This window comes from Haliotis rufescens, unplaced genomic scaffold (genome assembly GCF_023055435.1).
Source record: "Haliotis rufescens isolate VD_foot unplaced genomic scaffold, xgHalRufe1.0.p SCAF_6, whole genome shotgun sequence".
NCBI classification, from domain to species: domain Eukaryota; kingdom Metazoa; phylum Mollusca; class Gastropoda; order Lepetellida; family Haliotidae; genus Haliotis; species Haliotis rufescens.
The window spans coordinates 27,434,279-27,456,829 of NW_025964334.1; the positions used below are offsets into that span (position 1 = coordinate 27,434,279).

At 41.7% G+C, this 22,551-nt stretch overlaps 1 protein-coding gene across 1 annotated transcript in view; it reads left to right on the plus strand.

The window, feature by feature from the left end:
* The first annotated feature begins 6,822 nt into the window (after positions 1-6,822).
* Positions 6,823-22,551, plus strand: part of LOC124135400 (E3 ubiquitin-protein ligase RFWD3-like) — a 31,650-nt gene continuing 15,921 nt past the window's right edge. Inside the window, exons 1-9 of the mRNA XM_048386062.1 lie at positions 6,823-6,936; positions 8,419-8,464; positions 9,667-9,786; positions 10,539-10,655; positions 13,304-13,699; positions 14,097-14,182; positions 15,635-15,737; positions 16,327-16,505; positions 22,236-22,356. Of these exons, the coding sequence (XP_048242019.1) occupies positions 9,685-9,786; positions 10,539-10,655; positions 13,304-13,699; positions 14,097-14,182; positions 15,635-15,737; positions 16,327-16,505; positions 22,236-22,356 (1,104 nt within the window). The 5' untranslated portion in view covers positions 6,823-6,936; positions 8,419-8,464; positions 9,667-9,684. The remainder of the gene's footprint in view (positions 6,937-8,418; positions 8,465-9,666; positions 9,787-10,538; positions 10,656-13,303; positions 13,700-14,096; positions 14,183-15,634; positions 15,738-16,326; positions 16,506-22,235; positions 22,357-22,551) is intronic.

Genomic DNA, 22,551 nt, shown 5'->3' on the forward strand with positions numbered 1-22,551 from the left:
TCGAACAACTTGAACGAGCCTTGGGTATGCTACAGATGGGAGCCACGCACGCCCATATTGCAGGAACCTTCGGTTGCTCCCGTGTTGCCGTTACCAACTTGATGCAACGTTACAGACAGACAGGGCGGACCGCTGACAGGCCAAGAACAGGCAGACCCAGGGTGACCACGCCCCATGATGACCGGTACTTGCGTACCTAATTGCACCTCCGAAATCGCTTCCTGACAGTGACGTCATCGGCGACAAATGCCTTAGGTCACAGGGTTAGTCGACAGACAGTGGCCAGGAGACTCAGGGCTCATGGAATCAGGGCTTTTAGACCATACAGAGGACAGCTATTGACAGCGCAACATCGTCGTCTGCGATTGAGATGGGCCCGGACTGTACGACGTTGGCAACGACGTGCCTGGCGAGGGTTGTCTTCACTGACGAAAGTCGATTCTGTATGTTTAGGGCTGATGGAAGACAACATGTTTACCGGCGAAGGGGTGAACGAACGGCGGCGTGTTGCGTGCAGGAGGTCGTACCATATCGTGGAGGGAGTGTTATGGTGTGGGGAGGGATCTGTGGGCAGGAGAGGACACCGCTGATCATCGTTGACGGAAACTTGACAGCTCAGCGTTACATGGATAACATTCTTCGTCCAGTTGTCCTACCATTTCTCAAACAGCAGCCACATGGTGTCATTTATCAGCATGACAACGCTAGAGCCCGTACAGCCAGAATTGTCACTAACTTCATCGCAGCCAACAAACGCCAACGTCCTGCCGTGGACTGCACGCTCACCCGACATGTCCCCCATAGAACACCTCTGGCTGTCACCCTGTTTGTAACTTGATGGATCGTCGTATTCGACAACGACCACACTCTCCAGCCAACCGGCAAGAACTGATCTTGACCCTCCAAGAAGAATGGCGTCAAATCCCACGTGACCTCATCAGACGACTGACTTTTTCTGTGCGTCGAAGAGTTTTTGCGTGTATTGAGGCGTTTGGTGGTCACACACGCTACTAATGACTTGTTATTGAACGTGAGCGATTGTTTATGTACTCTGCCTATTGTCCATGATTCTGAAAGCTCGAGTTTTGTACCACACCCAACTTTGGGGGGCTCTGACGTCGTTCTCGGTCGCGGTATGATTGTCATTTTCAGTGGTGATTATGTTGATTTATTGATCTTCTCAATACACTTTACTTCATGCATGTATGTTTTGTTGTTTTTGAGCAAGAGTGATTTCAAACTCTGGTAAAGTTTCTTTTGGACGTCAGTTTATAATAAATCGTGACACACATTTGGAGGGGTGTGTTTTAATACTTCATGGAGGTAAGTATAACACGCTGAGAATCAGTAAGTATATCCCGTATCAATATGAGCGTCAAAGAGCAAATGGTCCAATCGATATCTATAGTTCGCTTTCGATTTGCGGAATTTTTTCGATATTTTTAATTCACTTAAGTTTCAGTGCGCCATTCATCGTTTTACAGGATCATTGAATCTAAACGAGACATTTTTAAGAAAAATAAAGAAAGAATAAATGGTTCCTAACCGCAGAATACCGATTCAATGCTTTGACGATCTATACCAAATATTTAACAATTTAAACATATGTGTGGTCGATTTTTTAGAGCAAATTACCCGAAAACCGAAATTTGAACACATTGTGGAAAAGGATCTAAGTAGGAAGTACATGTAGATAAACAAAAAGAAACCATCACCATAAAGTCATATTGTAAAAGAAAAACATTGACCTATTTCAAGTAAAACAAATTAAATACAGGTTCGAATCAGTTTTAAAATCACTTCAATGTATCTTCTGACATGCAGTCTCGGGCAAAATAGAAACGGATGCTGGATTATTATTTTACAAACAAGGTAAATACTCACTACACTGGTTTAGATCTTGATATTCTTGTATATGTGTTGTTATTTATCAAATTAAACAGGTGGACCTGATCGAGGTCTACAAATCAGCGACGTTACAATGTTTTTCGTGGTCAAAGGGAGACAATTCAGTTGATTATATTTTCCAGCAGTAAATTTTGTGGTCCAGGGGAAGTAATTCAGGTTGGTAATTATACAATCAACTTCCCCCTTACATTCTTACTATATCAATAATACGATAGTTTTAATGAAACAAAAATTCAAATTGACAAACGAAGAAAGTAATATAGCAGCGATAAGTGTATTCGGCGTCACGACAGTCGTCACTTGTTTGTAAACATAACGGTCATTCGGTTGCGAGTTCAACTCCAAGCATGGTTGTGGCCACCTATTTACAGTGGGGAGTTTTGACTGGTGGCAGCGATAGTATAGAGAACGTACTATCGCTGTGAGGAGCTTGTATGGAGCTCAAGCTGCTTCCCAGCGCGTGACACCTTCGTTACACTCTCAGTAACATCGCTGCCACCAGTGTGGGCGCGGCCATTTCAAGAATCTTGAAATTTGCCCTCCAACCCCATATGTAGTAACGTTTATACTTTTGTTTATGTCTTTGGGAATGCCATCATATTTCAATTTGAAAAGGTTTACGACTGACCATGTTTTCCAGATGAATTTACTTTGTTGTTTTGATAATCAGATTGGTTCGAGATTGCAGACTAACGGAAAATCAACCAACTTCTCCCTTACATTCTTACTATATCAATAACACGATAGTTTTAATGAAACAGAAATTCAAATTGACAAACGAAGAAAGTAATTTAGCAGCGATAAGTGTATTCGGCGTCACTTGTTTGTAAACATAACGGTCATTCGGTTGCGAGTTCAACTCCAAGCATGGTTGTGGACACCTATTCAATGTGGGGAGTTTTGACTGGTGGCAGCGATAGTATAGAGAGCTCCGCGAACGGGCTATCGCTGTGAGGAGCTTGGTATGGAGCTCTGACAAGGGACTTTACTCTTAATTATTACTAACATATCATAACATGATTATCTCCCTTAGACCATTAACTGCATTCATGGCGCGGCACGACTTGCCCCCTTACAACACACCGCGCTATATATGACACGACGTATACTTTACATGCAGTTAGTAGCAGTAAGGGCGTCCTTACTTACTTTTGTATTTTTTGTTTCCAAGGTTTTTTACAGAGGGTGTGGTGTGTGTGTGTGTGTGTGTGTGTGTGTGTCTGAGAAGAAAAAAAGGGTTCCTATTGAAGGTTTTGTCGATCTGTACTAAATATCTGTCAACTTAAACAGATCATTGCTCGAACATTGACAGCGAACTGAACCCGAAACCCGAAATTTAAACACATTGTGGAAAAGGATCTAAGTTCGTCCTTTATACTTATACGACATATTTGTCTCTCTCATCTTCAGCCTTCTGCAAATTTCACTCTCGCCAAAATAAATAAATAAATATTTTATTTATCCTGAATTATCCGCCGTCCATCTGTATTTGTATGCTGCCTCTTGAAAAGAAGTTTCACAATGAAAACGTGTTTTGAAAACCATGGTCGTATATATAAATGACAGTATGCGTTCTTAAATTTAACTTTTAAAACTTGGAAGGGAAACAAAACTTTAGTACTCTTCTTTCTGTGTTGCGATATAGGATCCACCTTCACAATAGTTTACATAAAAGGCGGGGAATTTTGAAAGAAACAAATGCTTAGCTGAAATTACCTTTCACCTAGGGCTGGGACGAGTCCACCAAATTTACTACCCGGTACGCGACACCCTATTACCCGATTCTACCCGGGTACCCACTGCAAGTTTCAAGAGTTGGGAACAAAATGTCTGATTGTTTTACCGCAGCCCTGGCTAAAAGATACAGATACTATTTAGATACATGTATCAAACAGTCACATCGTGCGTTCACTGAGCTTTACTGAAGCTTGATCTTTACTCAAACATATACAAGTCAAAAGGAATGTGTGCATCGTCAGAAGGAAATGCGAACATTAGCGACTTGTAGTGTAACCGATGAGCTTTAACAATATATCACGTGACTAACCACGGGTCCGGGTAGTCCTGTGGGTACCCGGGTCCTACTCAGGACCCATCCGACCCGAGTACCCGAGTTACCCGTCCCAGCCCTACTTTCCACTCACTAGAACGTGTCAGTTACAAAAATCTAGGCTAGAGGAAAATTTGCAGGCGGGAGATAAGAAACACAACCATAATTAAGGACGCCTTAATAGATGTGTTATACCAGTGTGTATTTAGGTACTTAATTAGTATAGGAATTGGGGTCAATGTTGTCTTTAGCGTACCACTAGAAGGTTGACTATGTGCTGTGGTACCTACAACCTGCCAAAACTATAAATTTAAAAAAAGTAATATATATTATTTGTCTCTCGAACAATTTTTAAAGGGCGGTCGAATAGGTTAAAGCATTCGCTCGTCACCCCAAAGACCCGGGTTTGATTCCTGACATGAGTACAATGTGTGAAGCCCATTTCTGGTGTCTTCCGCCCTGATATTGCTGGAATATTGCTAAAAGCGGCGTAAAACCATACTCACTCACTCGAACAATTTATAATGTATTCACCTGTGGCAGGAGTGCATATCCAATTTTGAAATTATAAGTTTATACATTTTCGAAAGTAAAATCTTAAGGGAACTTTCTTTTCTGTTTTCGTTTCGGTCATTGCTTACTAGTTTTGTTATTTCGTACTTTTCTTGTTCAACGTTTCGGCCAATCGAGTTACTATTACTACCAAATCGATATTATTGATTTCTAACTTTTTCTAAGTTCTGAGCATCCCATCGATCTTTCTATCTCCATTTTCTTTTATTCAATTAATTTGCCTTATCCTACACAACAGTCAATAAAAGTGACGGAACCTTTTACAATAAACTTGTAACTTTCCAAAAGGCATTTTAACTTCATAACAGTTTCTTTTTCATCAGTGATTAAAAGTAGGTTCCACCATTTACGTGTTATAACATGTATTGGGATTTGGGAATTTTGTGCGGTTATCAACGTCAACCCGTCCATAGGAAAAAGATACGCCAGTTTTGTGTGATAATCTTAAACGGCTACATTGCATCATACGTGAACAACTGTCTATGTTTACTATATCGCTAATGACCTATCTTTTGACGGGAGTCCGGTTCTATGTTAAGAGGCTTTGTTCCACATGTGTTAACTGCGAACGCTGTATATTGATGACATAACGAATAATAACAATGTATTCTGGTGACAATGAACGCGCATGTATTATAGGGGTGATGTCATGAGTTTTGGCGCTATTTAAGAAATTAAACTACAATTAAGATACATGCATGTAATTTATAACACATATATAATATATAATATATAAAATTTAAAAATCGCATACAGGACTTCTATCTAAAATGGAAACGATAAAAGGTCCAAGTGGAGTTATCCAAAATTCTTTCAACTATTCTTTCCACCATGTTCTATACTATGTGATTTCTCGGAATCACATACAGCTTTTCTTATGAATTTATCCATCTACGAAAAACGTATGAACAGAAGTCTAGTTTATAGACAAAAATATATTCGTCTCATGTTTTGAGAATTTCCCTCCAAATCAGCTGAAGCGTACGGTTACTCAAGTTGACGATATATTACGTAGCGGGTGTTGCATTAAGAACACCAGAGGCTCTCACGGTGGTGAGTCTGTGTTATTTGTATCAAGACCTTGGTCATAGCAACGTGAAGGTAATTTGTTAAATTTGCTATATTAGACTGTCGACTTAATGGATCGTCGCTAGTATTCTAAGATTTCAAGAAAATGGTGATGAGAGTGGAATGAAGTATTTGAGAGGTAGGTTAATACAAAATAATAATTAGATAAATAATTTCTGTGAGACCATCGTACAGAAACTATTTGTCAGTACAGAATAAGCCTTGTGCCAGAGGACTAGTGGCAATCCTGGTTGAAACTGGTCTTCAACAACTCATGCTTGTCAAGGTTCCCTGACTTGGTTGATGCATGTTATCGTATCACAATCGCGTAGATCGATGCTCATGATGTCAGTCACTGGATTGTTTGGTCCAGACTCGATTATTCTTATTGCCTGAATATTGCCGAGTGCGGCGTTAAGCAACGAACAACCAATCAACCGTAGGCCAGAGTGCCAGTAACTTTGGTTCGTGGGTTCGAATCCCGGTTACCCTGATCAGACTCTCTTAACAGTGTATTGTGAAACGAGTGAAGTGCTCTTACATTGACCTGAACCAAGTTTGCAAGGACTAAATTTGTAATTGACAAGTCTGAATAGTCAAAGGAACACTTCATTTTATTATTGTGCATGTTTCACGAGACTTGAGCAAGTCTAGTCATGACCTGATTTTTATTTCATTGTAGCCTGGATACAGTAAAAATGTGGAGTCTGGACGAGAATTTGAGTTCTTTGAATGTTCTATTTGAAAAAAGATGTACCCGCCTTGTTTAATGGCATATTATCCAAACATTTAATGTCCTGAACAAAAGTTGATAATAAATAATAACAGCTTTTTTGTAAGACATTAGTTTATACAATACAAGTATAGTAATTAGCGTATTATCATTAACCTTGACTCTTTTGCAAAGCGTTATGACCAGAAAGAATATGTTATTTTAAAGAAAAGATCAGGCTTCAACTCACAGCAAAATTACCACGTACGTTAATTCATGTTGAGAAGTATGATAAGTACAACATATATCAGTATTGCAGAGAACTGACAACGAATATCTGATGCATCTTGAAGCATCTTGGGTTCAATGTGCAGTCTGTATGAAACTAAAATAGTTCGGTAATCAAACATGTAATAGCAATGCGTACGTGCAAAAGTGACATGTGTAGCGCTGTCATAAGAGCATGTGTTAATTTCATAGCGGTTGCAGACTGAATCTACCGGATGTTAGAGTTACGTCCCTTGAATGGCGCCAAAGCGGTTTTGAAAGACCACCCGATTTATAACCAAAGTAAACGTATCACAACGATTCAAGAGGCGCATTGACGGTCTTACACAACAAGAGTGTAGGTTGTGCTGTAATTTAAATAAATAAATGTCATTATTCTTACGGGTAAAACTATCATTAGATAATCTGAACTCAACCACTGACATTTGTGAGACATTTTTTTACACAAGTCAGCATTTCCAATGTGTTCTATATTTTGAATATCATCAGCACTAATAGAAATATAGAAGCGCCATTTGTCTGCAGAGAGTATCTATTGATGTTGTTTGATGTGTAGAAATCCTTGTCACTACTACCATTTAACGATTACTGTCATCGCCATTAGATCTGAATGACAGCCGAAACCTGTCCAAAGATTTAGGCAAAATGTCCACAAGGTTTACCATGATGAGAGACTTCATCGTTTGTCCACTATGTTTGCTTTATGATTTAACACCACAAACGTCCACAAATTCACTAATTTGTAACAGCCACTAGTGTTGATTCTAACAGTAAACATACTGAAGTCACTTTTTGAAGTTACATCCTCGCAAACTGTTTCAGGCACGATGAAGTACTGTATCCGACGTAATAAGCGCCCCCGTCTAATAATTTGCCAAGATGTTGGCTAGTGAACAATCCAAATTAGCACCCCTTCCGATTGATCAATGTACACAAGACTTATTTATTTCGTGCTTAATAGGCGGTTGGGTAGCCTAGTGGTTAAAGCGTTCGCTCGTCACGCCGAAGACCCGGGTTCGATTCCCGACATGGGTACAATGTGTGAAGCCCATTTCTGGTGTCCCCCGCCCTGATATTGCTGGAATATTGCAAAAAGCGGCGTAAAACCATACTCAATCAATCAATCGTGCTTAATACGCACTTGTGTTTTAAATGCACCCTTAAAAATGGCCATTTAATTCTGGAAAAATATATCTGTCGTACATAAACATTTCAGGCTGTAAGCATAAACCACAAAATTTATCTTTCAACTCTGTTTTTTTCACCAAAATAACATTCTCATAAGAGCCCCCTATTTCTAATTTTGAGAGCGCCCCTGCACTTATTACGTCTAATATGGTATTTCTGATTATGTGTCTAATAACAAACCTGGAATTATAGTGAGTTTTTGTGATTATATAATGCATCATGTGACTAACCACCTTGTCCAGGTAGTCTTGTGGGTACCCGGGTATATGAATGCTTATGAAGTTCTGAACATACTTATATCAAGAACATGTTTGATCATCATTATTTTTTGTTTGTTTGTTTATAATTGATAGAATCAGGCCTAATTACAGTGATACCTCAGTATCTCAAACTCCTTTGACCTGAATTTTTATTATATATGTGATGTCTGAAGTTTTTGTTTGTTAGTTTAATGTTTTACACAGCACTCTTAGATATAGCTATATGACAGTGGTTTGTAAATAACTGAGTTGGGGTCAGAGAATCCAGTAACTGACATCCTGAACATTGACAGACCTGATACAATAAGGTTTGACATAGTCGCTAGTCCAGTTGAAAGATATATTTTTATTGATTTGCTGTTTCTTTTCAGACTCATGTAAGCAAAGTCCCCACAATGGTTTTACGACATATATCAGGTATGTATTTTAACATATGCACACAATAATCATGTTAATTTATTTATATACTTTGGTCATCTCACCTGACTTAAAATCAAGCAGGCTTATGTCATGATATTATGCTTGAATGTCTTTAATACTGTCACTTCACAGTGGTAGACACCATTGGCCACATGTCAGACTAGCTGTTATGTAAAATAACTAGATTTGGAAAGACAACAACTAGTCCCTACAAGTGGACATGTCTACACTGCTTCACTATGACTGAAACATGAATCTGTAGCCTTTGTACTATTATATTTTGAATGTCTCCTTGTGAATAAAGACAAAGTTGACATGAATTTAAACTTAATTATTCTTTCAATATACATTCTGACGTACAGATGCTAGTACCTTTCTGAAGCAAGTGATGCGTATAAACAGGTGATGTTGCTGACAGGGTTTTACATGATGCAGAAATGTGCATCCAGTCATACAAATGTCTAGAATGGATGCATAAACAGGGTTAGAAATTGGCACTAGTCCTATAGTCCTTACCAAACTGCCCAATGGTAAAGGTATCATAAGGACTAGTAGAAAATTGCCATTTTTAAGGGTTTTCCTATATGTTATCATTATAAGGACTAGTTGACGAAAACTGTTAGTTTCTAACGCTGATAAATGAAAATATTGCGTCCCGAGGGATGCACAACAAAATCCTCATTTCCTGTAAATTAATTATTGGGGATCTCCTGCTTGTAGTTACAGTACGGATACCATGTGGGTCTTGATGATGAGGGGATGGTGGTAGGTTGATCGGGTTAAGTAGTCCTCATTTCTGAAAGAGATTTTTGGTCGACATGAATCTTTTGATGTGGATGGCTTCTTATAACTTTCTGATATTGTTGTTTTTGAGACTGGATGCCTTGTGTTTGTTTGTTTGTTGTTTAACACCACACTCAGCAGTATTCCAGCTATATGATGGCAGTTTGTAAATAATCGAGTCAGGACCAGACAATCCATCGGAAATGAGCTCCATTGTGCGCATGCTAAAAAAGCTTCCTTGTGTATTTACGCATGCTGTTTTCAAACATTTGAGTTTTTAATTTAATGCATGTGTTTCTGTATGCAATTTAATTGGGTTTTGAATAGTTTTGGGGGATATTTTACGCAAATACTCAGCTTATCTGTAGCTCTGGAGATAGTTTCAGAAGTGAGATGGAATCTTGATCTGTTTCCAGTGCAGTCTCTAGCACAGTATGGATGTCAGTGATGTCGGCGTGGAGGCGATCCAGGAAGAGGTAGTTGTGGCTGACGATGACCTGGATGATGGTTCTATAGTTGTGTTGCCAGGACTGCGGGTACGACATCTACCATGACCTTCATTTTGCGCAAGTGGCGGGCAGTGGGGTAGCTTAGTGGTTAAAGCTTTCACTCTTCATGGCGAAGGCATGGGTTTGATTCCCCACATGGGTGCAATGTGTGAAGCCCATTTCTGGTGTCCCTTGCTGTTATATTGCTGGAATCCCGATAAAGGGCATAAAACTGGAGCAGTTGTGTTTCGTAACTTAGGAAACTGTTTTCATGTAGCAAAAGCTTAAGTGCTTGAGTTGGCTTTAATGCTGCTTTGAATGATATTTCAGTTATGTCAACTGGATGTGAAAGCCTAAACAAGCTAAAGCTATGCAGAAAAAATGATGATCAAACACTCAATGCACTGCACTTGTCCATGTTAAAAGATTTCATATTAGGGCTGTGTATAGGCCAAAAGAGTGTATTGCAATATATTGTGACACAGGTATGTGTATTGATATACGTATTGCAATATGCTGGGAGCTAAAGTGTTTGATGGTGACACTGAGTTTACATGAAGATATTATGTTCTCAAGTAAATGTTACTGACCATTGTCAGGCGCCACCATTTGGTTTTTTGAACTCTAGTAATACATAGTTGATTGTTACACCAAGTTAAGACAGTTGAAATTAATTTGTTGTGTATGATTTGTGAAATATATTAAGGGTCAAAATGATCAAATTACTGCCTTAAGCATTTGTTAACTTTGACAATTTTTTTGTTTCATCACACGTAAAGATAATTTGTTCTCTCCTGCAGGTGGCGCTGTCACCCAACATTATTGAACTCAGTGACTCATTGAGCGGAGAATCTGGCGATGACATATTTGTGACAGATTCAGATGAAGGGGACATTGTGCAAGACTCTGATTCAGAGGTACACGATCATGCTTTTATCCAATCATTTTCTTAATTTGTTTTTTTTTATGAATTTCATATGATATGTGGCTCACACAATGGATAAAAAGGCAAATAAGTGATTGTTAAATGGATGTTCATACGAAGGATAAGTATATGAAGAAAATATATAGAACCCTACCAGGGGTAGACACCTTTGGTCATATAAAAGTAGCCTGCAGCTCAGTTTGGACTGGTGGTTATGTAAAACAACTAGATTATGGGAGAAAACAACTAGTCCTGCAAGATTCTCTTGTCTCATAGTAACCGACTAGTGTCAGTGTCCTGCCCTGAGTTTTTAAAGTCAGTATTCTAAGAATGATGTAATCACATTTGCTGAGCACTCCCTGGCATAAAAAGTTAACACATTTTGTTATGGTCACTTAGATATATCCATCTTGAAATCAATGTTTTCAAATTTTTCAAAAGTTTTCCACTTTTCTGTATATCCATGAACCTTTGCAGTGCAGTGAATAAAACTCCATGCCTACAATGAAACTCAACAGCATGCTGTGCACAGTGATCTATTAACTTACTTCAGTATCTATTCGACACTTACTATTATGCCTTTAAATGATCATCAAATTCAGCAATGATGATTATTTGAGAATTGACTTCAATACAAGCATTCTTATAACTATGTATGCCAACAATCATAATTTCACAGACCGTTGATTTTGGAGATTTATAAAACAAAAATTTAACATTTGAAACCATGCTTTGCTTTCTGTTCCAAATTTAATTTAGCGCAGTTAAATCTACAGGTAACCTAGCTCTACATTGAAAACACAGTCTGTTTAACTCCATTCTGCCATGACTAAATAAAACACAAACTCTTTGGTTCTAGCACCCTTTGTTGCTTTGATGCCGAGTTCCGGGTTTTGAGTGGGTTGTCTATGTGAATTACAGTTTCACCAGCGATAGCCTTTAAAGAAATTATGGTGCTGTATATGCACCGGCAGTTTGTTTACACTGTAATACTTCACACAAACATATGACAGCCATTGAAAGCATATGAGCATGGCAATTTGGAAAGCTAGCAAAAGGTTGGCACCCCTAAAGAAACCAGCTGTTTCAGTCAGAGGAGGTTTATTGTGATTTAATAGCCTCTGATTGACCAATCAGAATCGAGTAATTTCCAAGTTCATGGTAAATTTAATCATTACCAGACAACAAAAATAAACAACAACATAAAATCATCATTTGGCACAAAGTGCAAAACAAACCTCGTCCATTCCTTTATCAATCCGGAAACAGTAGTGTGTTAGAGGATGTGGCCTATTTTGGGGGATGGCTATGAAAACATACATGCAAAGAAATTGCTTGGTTAGCCAATCAAATGTCTTGGATCCCTTACAGTTTATTTATTACCAGCATGTAACAGGTGTGGTAAAAACAACACTTTGAAAACATCTGTTGTGTTAATTCTGTCATTCATTTCGATCTAGTGCATGGTTGTGACTGATAATAGGTCTTCAGCAACCCATGCTTGCCGTAAAAGGCGACTATGCTTGTTGTAAGAGGTGACTAACAGGATCAGGTGGTCAGGCTCGCTGACTTGGTTGATGCATGTCATCGTATCCCAATTGCGTGGATCGAAGCTCATCATGTCAATCACTGGATTGTCTGGTCCAGATTCATTATTTCCAGACCGCTGCCATATAGCTGGAATATTGCTGAGTGGCATTAAACAACAAAGAAAGAAACAAACAAAATATTTTTACCCCCGTGAATTCTGTGGTAGAATATGTCCCCAGTTTCCAGTGCATGTATGGGTCAAGTAACGAAGATCGGGTGGTCACAAAGTATGACAGTGATGACCAGACTGTTTGTCATCATTCTGATTATGTTTCTAATAATAACAAGAGTAACAGTTCATCAGGGGTGTATCAGTACACTTAATGTTCTGTGCATCACGATACGAGTACATTTTATCAATGAGTAATCCACTTAAATCTACTCAATTTGTTTGGGTTGGCTTTTTGTCCACTCACTTTGATGCTAAAATATGACTCCCATCATGACAGTCACAAGCATCATGTTTTTTTGTAATATGTATCATATCGCAATCTTATAAAAGTCCATATGAAACACTAAAATGTACTCAAAATGACTGGACCGCCTCCATGGTCTAGTGGTAGAGCGTCTGCCCGGAGAGCGGAAGGTCCGGGGTTCGATTCTCAGCCACGTCATACCAAAAGACGTATAAAGATGGTACTTGTTGTTACCCTGTCTGGCGCTCGGCATTAAGGGGCTAAAACAAGGACTGGTTGGCTCGGAGTCAGTATACTGTGTCTGAGTGGGATATTCATGTTAAACTGCGGCATGATATCTCAGTGAGCTCGCACTATAAATTGGCATCAGTCTGGACTAATACAAGCAGCCACACAAACACACACACAGGTACATGCACGTCGCTATATAAGTGCAATAATCTTGGACGCGACGTTAAACCCCATTTCACCTCAAAATGACTGCTTATAAGCCAGTTAAATTTTTGTACAACAGACATTTCAGTGTGAATGATTCATAGATATGTGTACAAATGTATTAACCTACTCCTTTCTTCCCTTTCTAACCCCTTCTTGCGTGTGATCTCATTATAACTGTTTCCATTTTCTCCAAAAGAGTAATGAAGTGGACGTGGAGAATTCAGCCCCGCCATCGCCACGACAACCAACAGCAATGGATCCACCATTACCTCAACTCCAACCATCACCACAGCAACCAACAGCAAGTGAACCACCTCTACCTCTGCTGCCCCTACAGACATCACCGACACCTGGAACTGCCAGGGAAGAAGGGACACATGACCCACCTACTGGTGGAGGGGAGGTAACTGTGGCTGATCCTCCATTACCGCCACCAGATGTCCCCACAACCCCTGTTGTTCCAGCGAGTTCTGCCAGGACACAGTCATTACTAAATGCATCATTGGCGGAATTCCGATCACCAAAGCGTCGGAAAAGGAGCTCTCCAGAAAAGTCGGCACCAACAAATGTAGAATCAGATGATGATAGTGATGTGAGTAATTTTATTTCCTGATCATGTTTGTCCAATTTATATTTGTAGTTCCATCAATTAAATATTTTAGAGAACCCCCTCCTTTATCATGTTTATGCCTTGCTTTTTTTCTGCTTGTTCTAACACAGACAGAGATAATGATGGGTGGTAGCGTTAACCCTAACGTAATGTATTGTTGTTCATGCTATCAACCACTGGTTTGTGGGAAGCCCATAATTCCTTTTAATACTTTACGTTTGTTACATCATAGCCGGTATTCACCAGCAGGACTGTTGGTAGCTGACATCTCGTATTCCCAGATAACTGTCAGCGGTGAAGTAGGAATATATATGTTTGAAAACCTTGTCCTTGTTTTTAATGTATCGTTAGAAACTACAATCTCCGCTCTTTCCTTCAGTGCTGTCCAATCTGCTTTGAGCCCTGGACAACATCTGGTAGCCATAGACTGGCCTCTCTCCGATGTGGTCATTTGTTTGGTCAAAGGTATGTGCGTGATGCCTCATTAAGATGATTTGTTTGTTTGTTTGTTGTTTAACGCTGCACTCAGCAAAATTTCAGCCATATGACGGGGGTCTGTAAATTATCAAGTCTTGACCAGACAATCAAGTGATTGACATCATGAGCATCGATCCACGCAATGGGGATACGATGACATGCATCAACCAAGTCAGCGAGCCTGACCACCCGGCCCAGTTAATCGCCTCTTACGACAAGCATAGTCACCTTTTACGATGGAATACGATGACATCCAACCAAGTCAGCAAGTCTGACCACCAGATCCTATTAGTGGCCTCTTAAGACAAGCATGGGTTGGTTGCTGAAGACCTGTTCTAACCCGGATCTTCACGGGTTCATTAAGATGGACTTGTTTGGTGCTGTAGGGTTGTATTTGAGTTCTTATTTTACAAGATAACTGTTAACAAACTTTGTGTTTAATTTTCAAGATAGGTTTGACAAGATAGGTTTGTTTCGTTTGTAGAATTACTTGGTTAATGTGATTTGAAACCTCCAGTCAGAATTGAGAAATTTTCAAATTCATGAAAGAATCTGTGTTTATCATGTTTATTGTTAACATTATTTTGAAAACAATCTTGAAGTATGTTGTCCCTACATGACAAAAACTGCTGTGAGGCATGTGTTCGCTCCTTCCTCTGTGAAATACACCTTGTACGTAGTCCTACAAAACATGCTTCATGTGCATCACATCTATCATAGTTAATGTACACAGATGCCTCGAGCAGTTTAAAAAAGGAAGCAGATCATGATAACATGCCGGCCATCCCAGATTTGAGGGGCGGGGGGGTGGGGGCTGCCCCAACAATTACACCTGGTGAGTCATTGGGTAATAAGCTCAAATGCTTCTTGGGCAAATTTTGTTTCTTTCACAGTCTTTTACAGGAGTGGTTATATAAGCTAAAACATTACGGGTAACAAACAAGTGAACAAAATAAGTTCCTGTCTGGTAGCACATGGCTAATTTCTTTTCATTCTGGCAAGTTTAAATAAACTCTAGGTAAACTCTAGGTAGGTCCTAGCTTGACTAGCTAGCTTAATTTTCTATCTGGTGAGCTACAACAAGTAAACCTTCCTTCCGCATCCCAAAAAGGAAATGTTCAATTAAAACATAAGATCGATTCTAAAAACAGTAATATCGCCTGTGATTCATCTTACAAGAAAAAGATGACTTTTCTCGAGGGGTATCCGAATGGATCACATTGTTTCTATTGGCTATCATTCTGCAAACTATTAATATTGATATCAGACTGAAATACCATTTAATTTCCTTGAACTTGGTAGGGTAGAAAAATGGCTAATCAAATCTGAAATGGCTAGTAAAAAAAACCAAAACATTATCCAGCTAGCCTGACTGGCTAGTGCTGGTGAACAATAGTTTCACACACTGCTTCACACAACCCACTATTGTCTTGTTCACAGCTGCATCGACAAGTGGCTCAAGGGTCAGGGAGGAAAGTGCCCGCAGTGCAACGCCAAGGCCAAGAGACAGGACATCCGAGTCCTCTACACAAAGTCTATCAAGGTTACCATGGTTACCCAGTTTAGTTACCTGGACAAAATATGTATATCACCTTAGAAAATGTACAAACTCCGGGCTTCAGGGTCATCTGAATAGACCTTATTTAATTGGTCAATTGTCACCTAGTTGTGTTTCTTGAGGTAGAGATCCCTTGCAATACGGTTCCTATCTTGACAGTGAAGTCGTTATACCAAACATGAAAATTCGACACCTGTCATTTTCTATAGTCAGGTAAATGAATAGTAGCCTAACTATAACATATTGTGTAGAGTTGACTCAATTTTCAAAACGTGGCTTGAGCATATTATGCCAAAAATTGTATTTTAAACTGTATGGTCATCCATGTTATAAGTCACATTTTATATACTTTTATCTGTTTGCATCAACCAATACAATACGAGTATCGTAATGCGGCATCACTCCCAATGTTGTGAATGTTCAGTATATTCCAGGGCCCAATTCCACAGAGCGATCTAACCACTACAACTGTCATAAGGCTATGTTGAAGTATGGCATCTATGATCATCTTTGTGGGTCCAGTACTTGATGCAGTCTGAGAAGAAGAATCTCACTGATTATCTTGTCACTGCAGGCAGTGGACACCACAGAGAGAGATCGGGCGCTTGCTGACCTGGAAAAGGAAAAAGAACATCGGCGGAAGGCAGAGCTAGAAGCTGCACACTCCCGCCTTCAGTATCAGCTCTGTATAGAGGAGTGTAATCGCTTCAGACAGGAGCTGAATACAGCTCGCACACAACTCCAGCAGTTGAGGTAAGTACATCCCGGCCTTCAGTATCAGCTCTGTATAGAGGAGTGTAATCGCTTAGACAAGAGCTGAATACAGCTTGCACACAACTCCAGCAGTTGAGGAAAGTACATCCCGGCCTTCAGTATCAGCTCTGTATAGAGGAGTGTAATCGCTTCAGACAGGAGCTGAATACAGCTCGCACACAACTCCAGCAGTTGAGGTAAGTACATCCCGGCCTTCAGTATCAGCTCTGTATAGAGGAGTGTAATCGCTTCAGACAAGAGCTGAATACAGCTCGCACACAACTCCAGCAGTTGAGGTAAGTACATCCCGGCCTTCAGTATCAGCTCTGTATAGAGGAGTGTAATCGCTTCAGACAGGAGCTGAATACAGCTCGCACACAACTCCAGCAGTTGAGGTAAGTACATCCCGGCCTTCAGTATCAGCTCTGTATAGAGGAGTGTAATCGCTTAGACAAGAGCTGAATACAGCTTGCACACAACTCCAGCAGTTGAGGAAAGTACATCCCGGCCTTCAGTATCAGCTCTGTATAGAGGAGTGTAATCGCTTCAGACAGGAGCTGAATACAGCTCGCACACAACTCCAGCAGTTGAGGTAAGTACATCCCGGCCTTCAGTATCAGCTCTGTATAGAGGAGTGTAATCGCTTCAGACAAGAGCTGAATACAGCTCGCACACAACTCCAGCAGTTGAGGTAAGTACATCCCGGCCTTCAGTATCAGCTCTGTATGGAGGAGTGTAATCGCTTCAGACAAGAGCTGAATACAGCTCGCACACAACTCCAGCAGTTGAAGTAACCAGCTGAAAGGTCTGTTTTCTGACTGGCCTATCTGTGGCTGGCGTCATTTGTCATCAAATACAGGAATACCTTTTCCATAATGGTTAATCTTTATGGATTGTCTAGCCCATCAGGGAAGACTGATTGACCCCCGTTTTGTACGGTGATTAGTGAAAAGATACAGAATATGTTACCATGGTTACCTGGTTGGTTGGTTGGTTGGTTTGTTGTTTAACGCCGCACTCAGCAATATTCCAGCTATATGACGGCGGTCTGTAAATAATCCAGTCGGGACCAGAAAATTCAGTGATTGATATCATGAGCATCGATCCACGCAATGTGTCACTGTGACCTTATGGTGTGGGTCAGTGCTCATGCTGTCATCCACTGGTGTACCTGGTACAGGCTGCCATTTGATTGGACCAGTGAGATGCTCTCTTAAGATGATTTCAATTGAATGGAAATATCATTTAACCGGAGGGTAGGTATACTTTGGATAATTTTACCAAAGTTTTCTGATGATAAATTTGTTTGTTTATATGGTGAAAATAATCTGTAGCACTGGCATGAGCATAGCATTGTTCGCTAGCAAACAAAAAGGGATGGTACAGGTAGATCTATGTTCGTAGTTAAGCAGAAAAAACTGTCCGGGGATTTATCTAGACATTTTGAGGCCGATATTCGGACCCATGTCTGCAGTGAATGTTATTAAAATTTCTCAAAATGGATTTGAAAGTTTCCTAATTTATGTTAATCACTAATAGTTAATGGCGGTGGGGTAGTCTAGTGGTTAATAACTAATTTTATGTAGAAATAACCTGTATTTCACTGATAACAGGACGAAAAAATAGGAAGAGGTTGTAATGCTCAGTTTAATATTATTGCATGGAATGCAATCTCTTAATACAATGTTAAAATGCGGCACCTCTGAATTGAAAAATATAAGAATTCGAAAAAAGCCAAGTTTTGAACAAAGCTATATTTTCCATATTGCCTGCCAAGGGCACATAGGTTAAAATCCTGGATAAATCCTTGCTGTTATAACCCTAGCTTTAAGTATTTAGGGGGTCCCTAGATACAGTAGTTTAAGACAGCAAGGACTCTATGCCCCCTTCCCCCCCCCCCCCAAGTGTATACACTGTAGCTAGTCTGCTAGTTCAACAGACTTCATTAATCTTGTCCATATTTGAAATCAGTAATTTGTAGTTACATCATTACAAGCTATAAGTTGAATTTGTTACTTATCCTGTATTACTCCTTAATGCATAATACTGCTTGTTCTTGACAGCGAAAAGGGCTGTGTGAAGATCTTTGCTTGAAGAAGTTTTTCCAACTAGCCAACCCTATCACACAGCTCCCACGTGACCAAGGGAAATGACATCACGGATCCTCACATTACCCTTGTCACTTGCTGAGTGAAGACTTGTTTTGAAACTGTAGCATAAGTATATTGTTTTGTCATCGTATGTTGTCCTATGCTTTACGTAATATTTGTTTCAAAACAAATTATAGCATACATAATCGGGCGGGGATGCATCTCCTATCAGATGGCATCTATCCAGTCCACCGGACAGACATCCTTGGGCTATGGCATCCAACAGGCGCCCCCGCCTACGTCCCAGTCCGTATCCGACAGACAGCGCCTATACAGACACCCGTGCCTCCTCCAGCGCCTCCGACTGTAGCGCCTTGTTGGACACCTCTATAGACGCCTTCTCTTCTACCGGTCGTCAGTCTATCGTCTATCTCCTGTGACTCCCTGGACTTGGCTTCACCCAGTACATCCTCTCATCTGAGTGACAGTCGCTCGTCTCACAGGACTCCCCGATCTAGGAGCTCCTCTCCTGTCCACAGACGCTCTGGGGCGGTCGGGTAGCCTAGTGGTTAAAGCGTTCGCTCGTCACGCCGAAGACCCGGGTTCGATTCCCGACATGGGTACAATGTGTGAAGCCCATTTCTGGTGTCCCCCGCCGTGTTATTGCTGGAATATTGCTAAAAGCGGCGTAAAACCATACTCACTCACTCACTCACTCCACAGACGCTCTAGCGGTTACTGTTCAGACTCCTCAGAGGGTGACTTCGTTCCATGCTATGATGATACTCCCACTGATTACCTTGGACTAGACCAGGTAGCAGACTGGTTGGCGGGCAGACTTGAGGCAGTCACTCCTTCCCCTGGCCTAGAGATCGATAGTAAGACCGCCATTAGATTGGGCCCTACCTCGGTCCCAACGGATCCTTTAATGAAGGACATGATCTCGGCCCTTTATGAGGACTTTAGCAAGCTGTCACTGACTCTGTCCTTCAGAAACCCACGATGCAGAAAGGCGATTATCTGATCCACTCCCTCCAGGTTGCGGACCACAGCTATGAGTTAGACGAGGATCTTCACCGCATGACCGGGTCCAACCGTCCCACCTCGGTACAAGTTTCAGACAACAAACTCGTTTGTGTGGAAAGTGAGATTTGTTGCTCCCTCAACTCACTCTCGCTTATGGCATCGACCTCCAGAGCCTCCAGGACCTGTTGGAGGATAATCCGCACCGGATAGACCACCTTACCACCGTCTTATCCTACCTCCAACAACAGGTTGAGCATATATGCTGCCATATACCAGTCGCTCTGAGTCGTCCCAGACGACCCGCCTCTCAAGTCGTCCCCCATAGCGAATGTCTACCCCCTTACTCAACAGCAGCTACTGGCCAAGGAGGCCATAGAGGTTGTACATGCCCCAGCCATAACAGCGGGCTTCTAGTCACCCATCTTCCTTGTCCCCAAGAAGGACTCAGACAGACACAGGATGATACACAACGTCTGTCACTGGGACACTGTCACTCTACTTCGCCACAGAGACTTCACTCTCTGTCTCCAGTTAGGTTGGAAGAAGTCAGAGTTGACGCCCTCATTCCGCCTTCAGTTCATCGGGGGTCTTTTTCAGACGAACCTCGAACCTCCTCTCTGTACCCAGGGACCGTTGGGAGCGCATACAATCACCTGGTTCCAGCCCTCCACCAGCTACGCACTCTGCATCAGTGGCAAGTCCTCCTGGGCCTCCTAACCTCAGCACGGGACTTGACGTACAGGGGAAAGTTTAAACTGCGTCCAGTCCAGATGTTCCTGGCTCCCTACATAAGGCGTCAGGACCCCTTGGTGTCCATTGTCCGCCCAGATCACCTCAAACCTCTTCTCTGGTGGTGGATGATGGAATCGAATGTCTTAGGCAGCGTCTCCTTGACAGGGCTTACAACCTCACTACACTGATTCGTAGATGCCTCCTTGCAGAGATGGGGCACACCACTAGAGAGACAGGTCACCTCGGGACTGTGGTCCTCCGATCAGTGCCTATGGCACATCAACAACCCAAAACTGGAGGCGCTTATCCTGCCTCTCGCTCCTTGGAACAAGGCCCTCAGACACGCCTGGCTCCCCATCTCGACGGAGAACATAACCGTCGACAGGTGTCTGCGGAACCAAGGAACGACTCACTCACACTCACTTCCACCTGGTGGATCATCTGGGGATCCATTTGCAGGTCAACACATTCCGGGCTGTCGCAACGTCCTGGCGGATACTATCTCTCAGCCAGACAAGGTTTTGAGTCCCTTGGGCATGCCAGAAACCTATGATTGTGGGTTCAAATCCCGGTTCGCCCCGATTATGTTTCTAGGTTTGTCAGCACCATACCCATGCTCGTGGGTTTCACCAAAATGGTAAACGTCTGCATCCGTTTGGGCTTTCCTCCCACATGAAGCTGACATCCGTGATATTTCTGGAATACTGTCAAAAGTGGTGCTAAACCCAACACACTCACTCACTCACTTTCTTGTGGTCGCGGAAGACAAAACAAGAGCTTCTGTGCCCGGTAAGAACACTCCGTTGTTACATCTGCTGGTCCAAGGAATGCCATAGATAACAACGACGCTTGTTTGTACCGGTATCTGCGATCTCGCAAGTGGAAGTCAGCCGCAACACGATCGCCCTCTGGCTGCGCGCCATCATTCTCCGCATGAGATCCGGGCGGTCGCCTCCATCATGGCGCTACACAGCAACTGCTCTTTACGTGCCATCATGGAGGGGTCATCCAACACAGTCTCCGCCCATCACTACCTGCGAGACATCACTTTGGAGGATGTGCAAGGCATGCACAGTTTTGGTCCGTTAGCACTGGCCCAACAGGTCACCACTTCTAGACACCAATGACCTCGCCTTCAGTCCAGAGCCGGCCTCTCGACCTCCCCTGGCTTAAGTGCCCTGGAGTAAAAGGTTCATGCCCCACACATACAGCTCGGTACGTCAGTCTACAACTTTAACTTGAGAAAGGTTATCGTCTATGGCTCCATCGTAACTGGACACACTGCATACCTGACTCTTGGTTCCCCTCTGTGGATTGGTTATTTGCTGCCGACCACACGGCTGAGGACTGGCTGAGGGAAACAGAGTTCTGAGATGAAAGTCCACATCTGAAGGTATGCCTTCCACCGATTCCGTCGGATAAAGATACATTGAGGAGTAATGCAGGATAAGTAAACAATCTAGTAAAATCCTAGATATTTTATATATTTGTATACTTATCCTGCATTACTGCATCTAAAAAGACCCGCCTGTCGCAGAGCTGCCTCTCCATGATGCCTTCCGATGTTCCGGACCCCAAAGTAATGTGAGGATCCGTGACGTCACTTCCCTTGGTCACGTGGGAGCTGTGTTATAGGGTTGGCCTCTCAGCTAGTTGGAACAACTTCCTTCAAGCAAAGATCTTCACACAGCTCTTTTCTCTGTCAAGAACAAGCAGTAATATGCATTAAGGAGTAATGCATTATAAGTATACAAATATATAAAAATATCTAGGATTTTACTAGTATTGAACTCTGGTAGCGTACATATATTTTGGAAAATATCTTATGTAATCATGGTAAATATAGTTAAAAAATTGTTAGAATTCTGTTTCTTTAATCTAGGTCTCAATTGAGCAGTGGTCAGCGTCTCTCCCAGACTTTGACACCAGATGGCGCTACACAGACGACAGTCAACACATCAGGGAAGAGGTTCGTCATGGACAGAACAGTGAAGATATGGGAGGTAATGTATACAACTTGGTACTCAGTGGGCATCCCGGGTTAGAACAGGTTCCCAGCAACCGATACTGGTCGTAAGAGGACAACTATTGGATCTATTGGTCAGGCTCCATAACTTGCTTGATTACATTTCATCCTTCTCCAATGGCGTGGATCAGTTCTCACAGTGTCAAACGATTGATGTCGCTCACTGGATTGT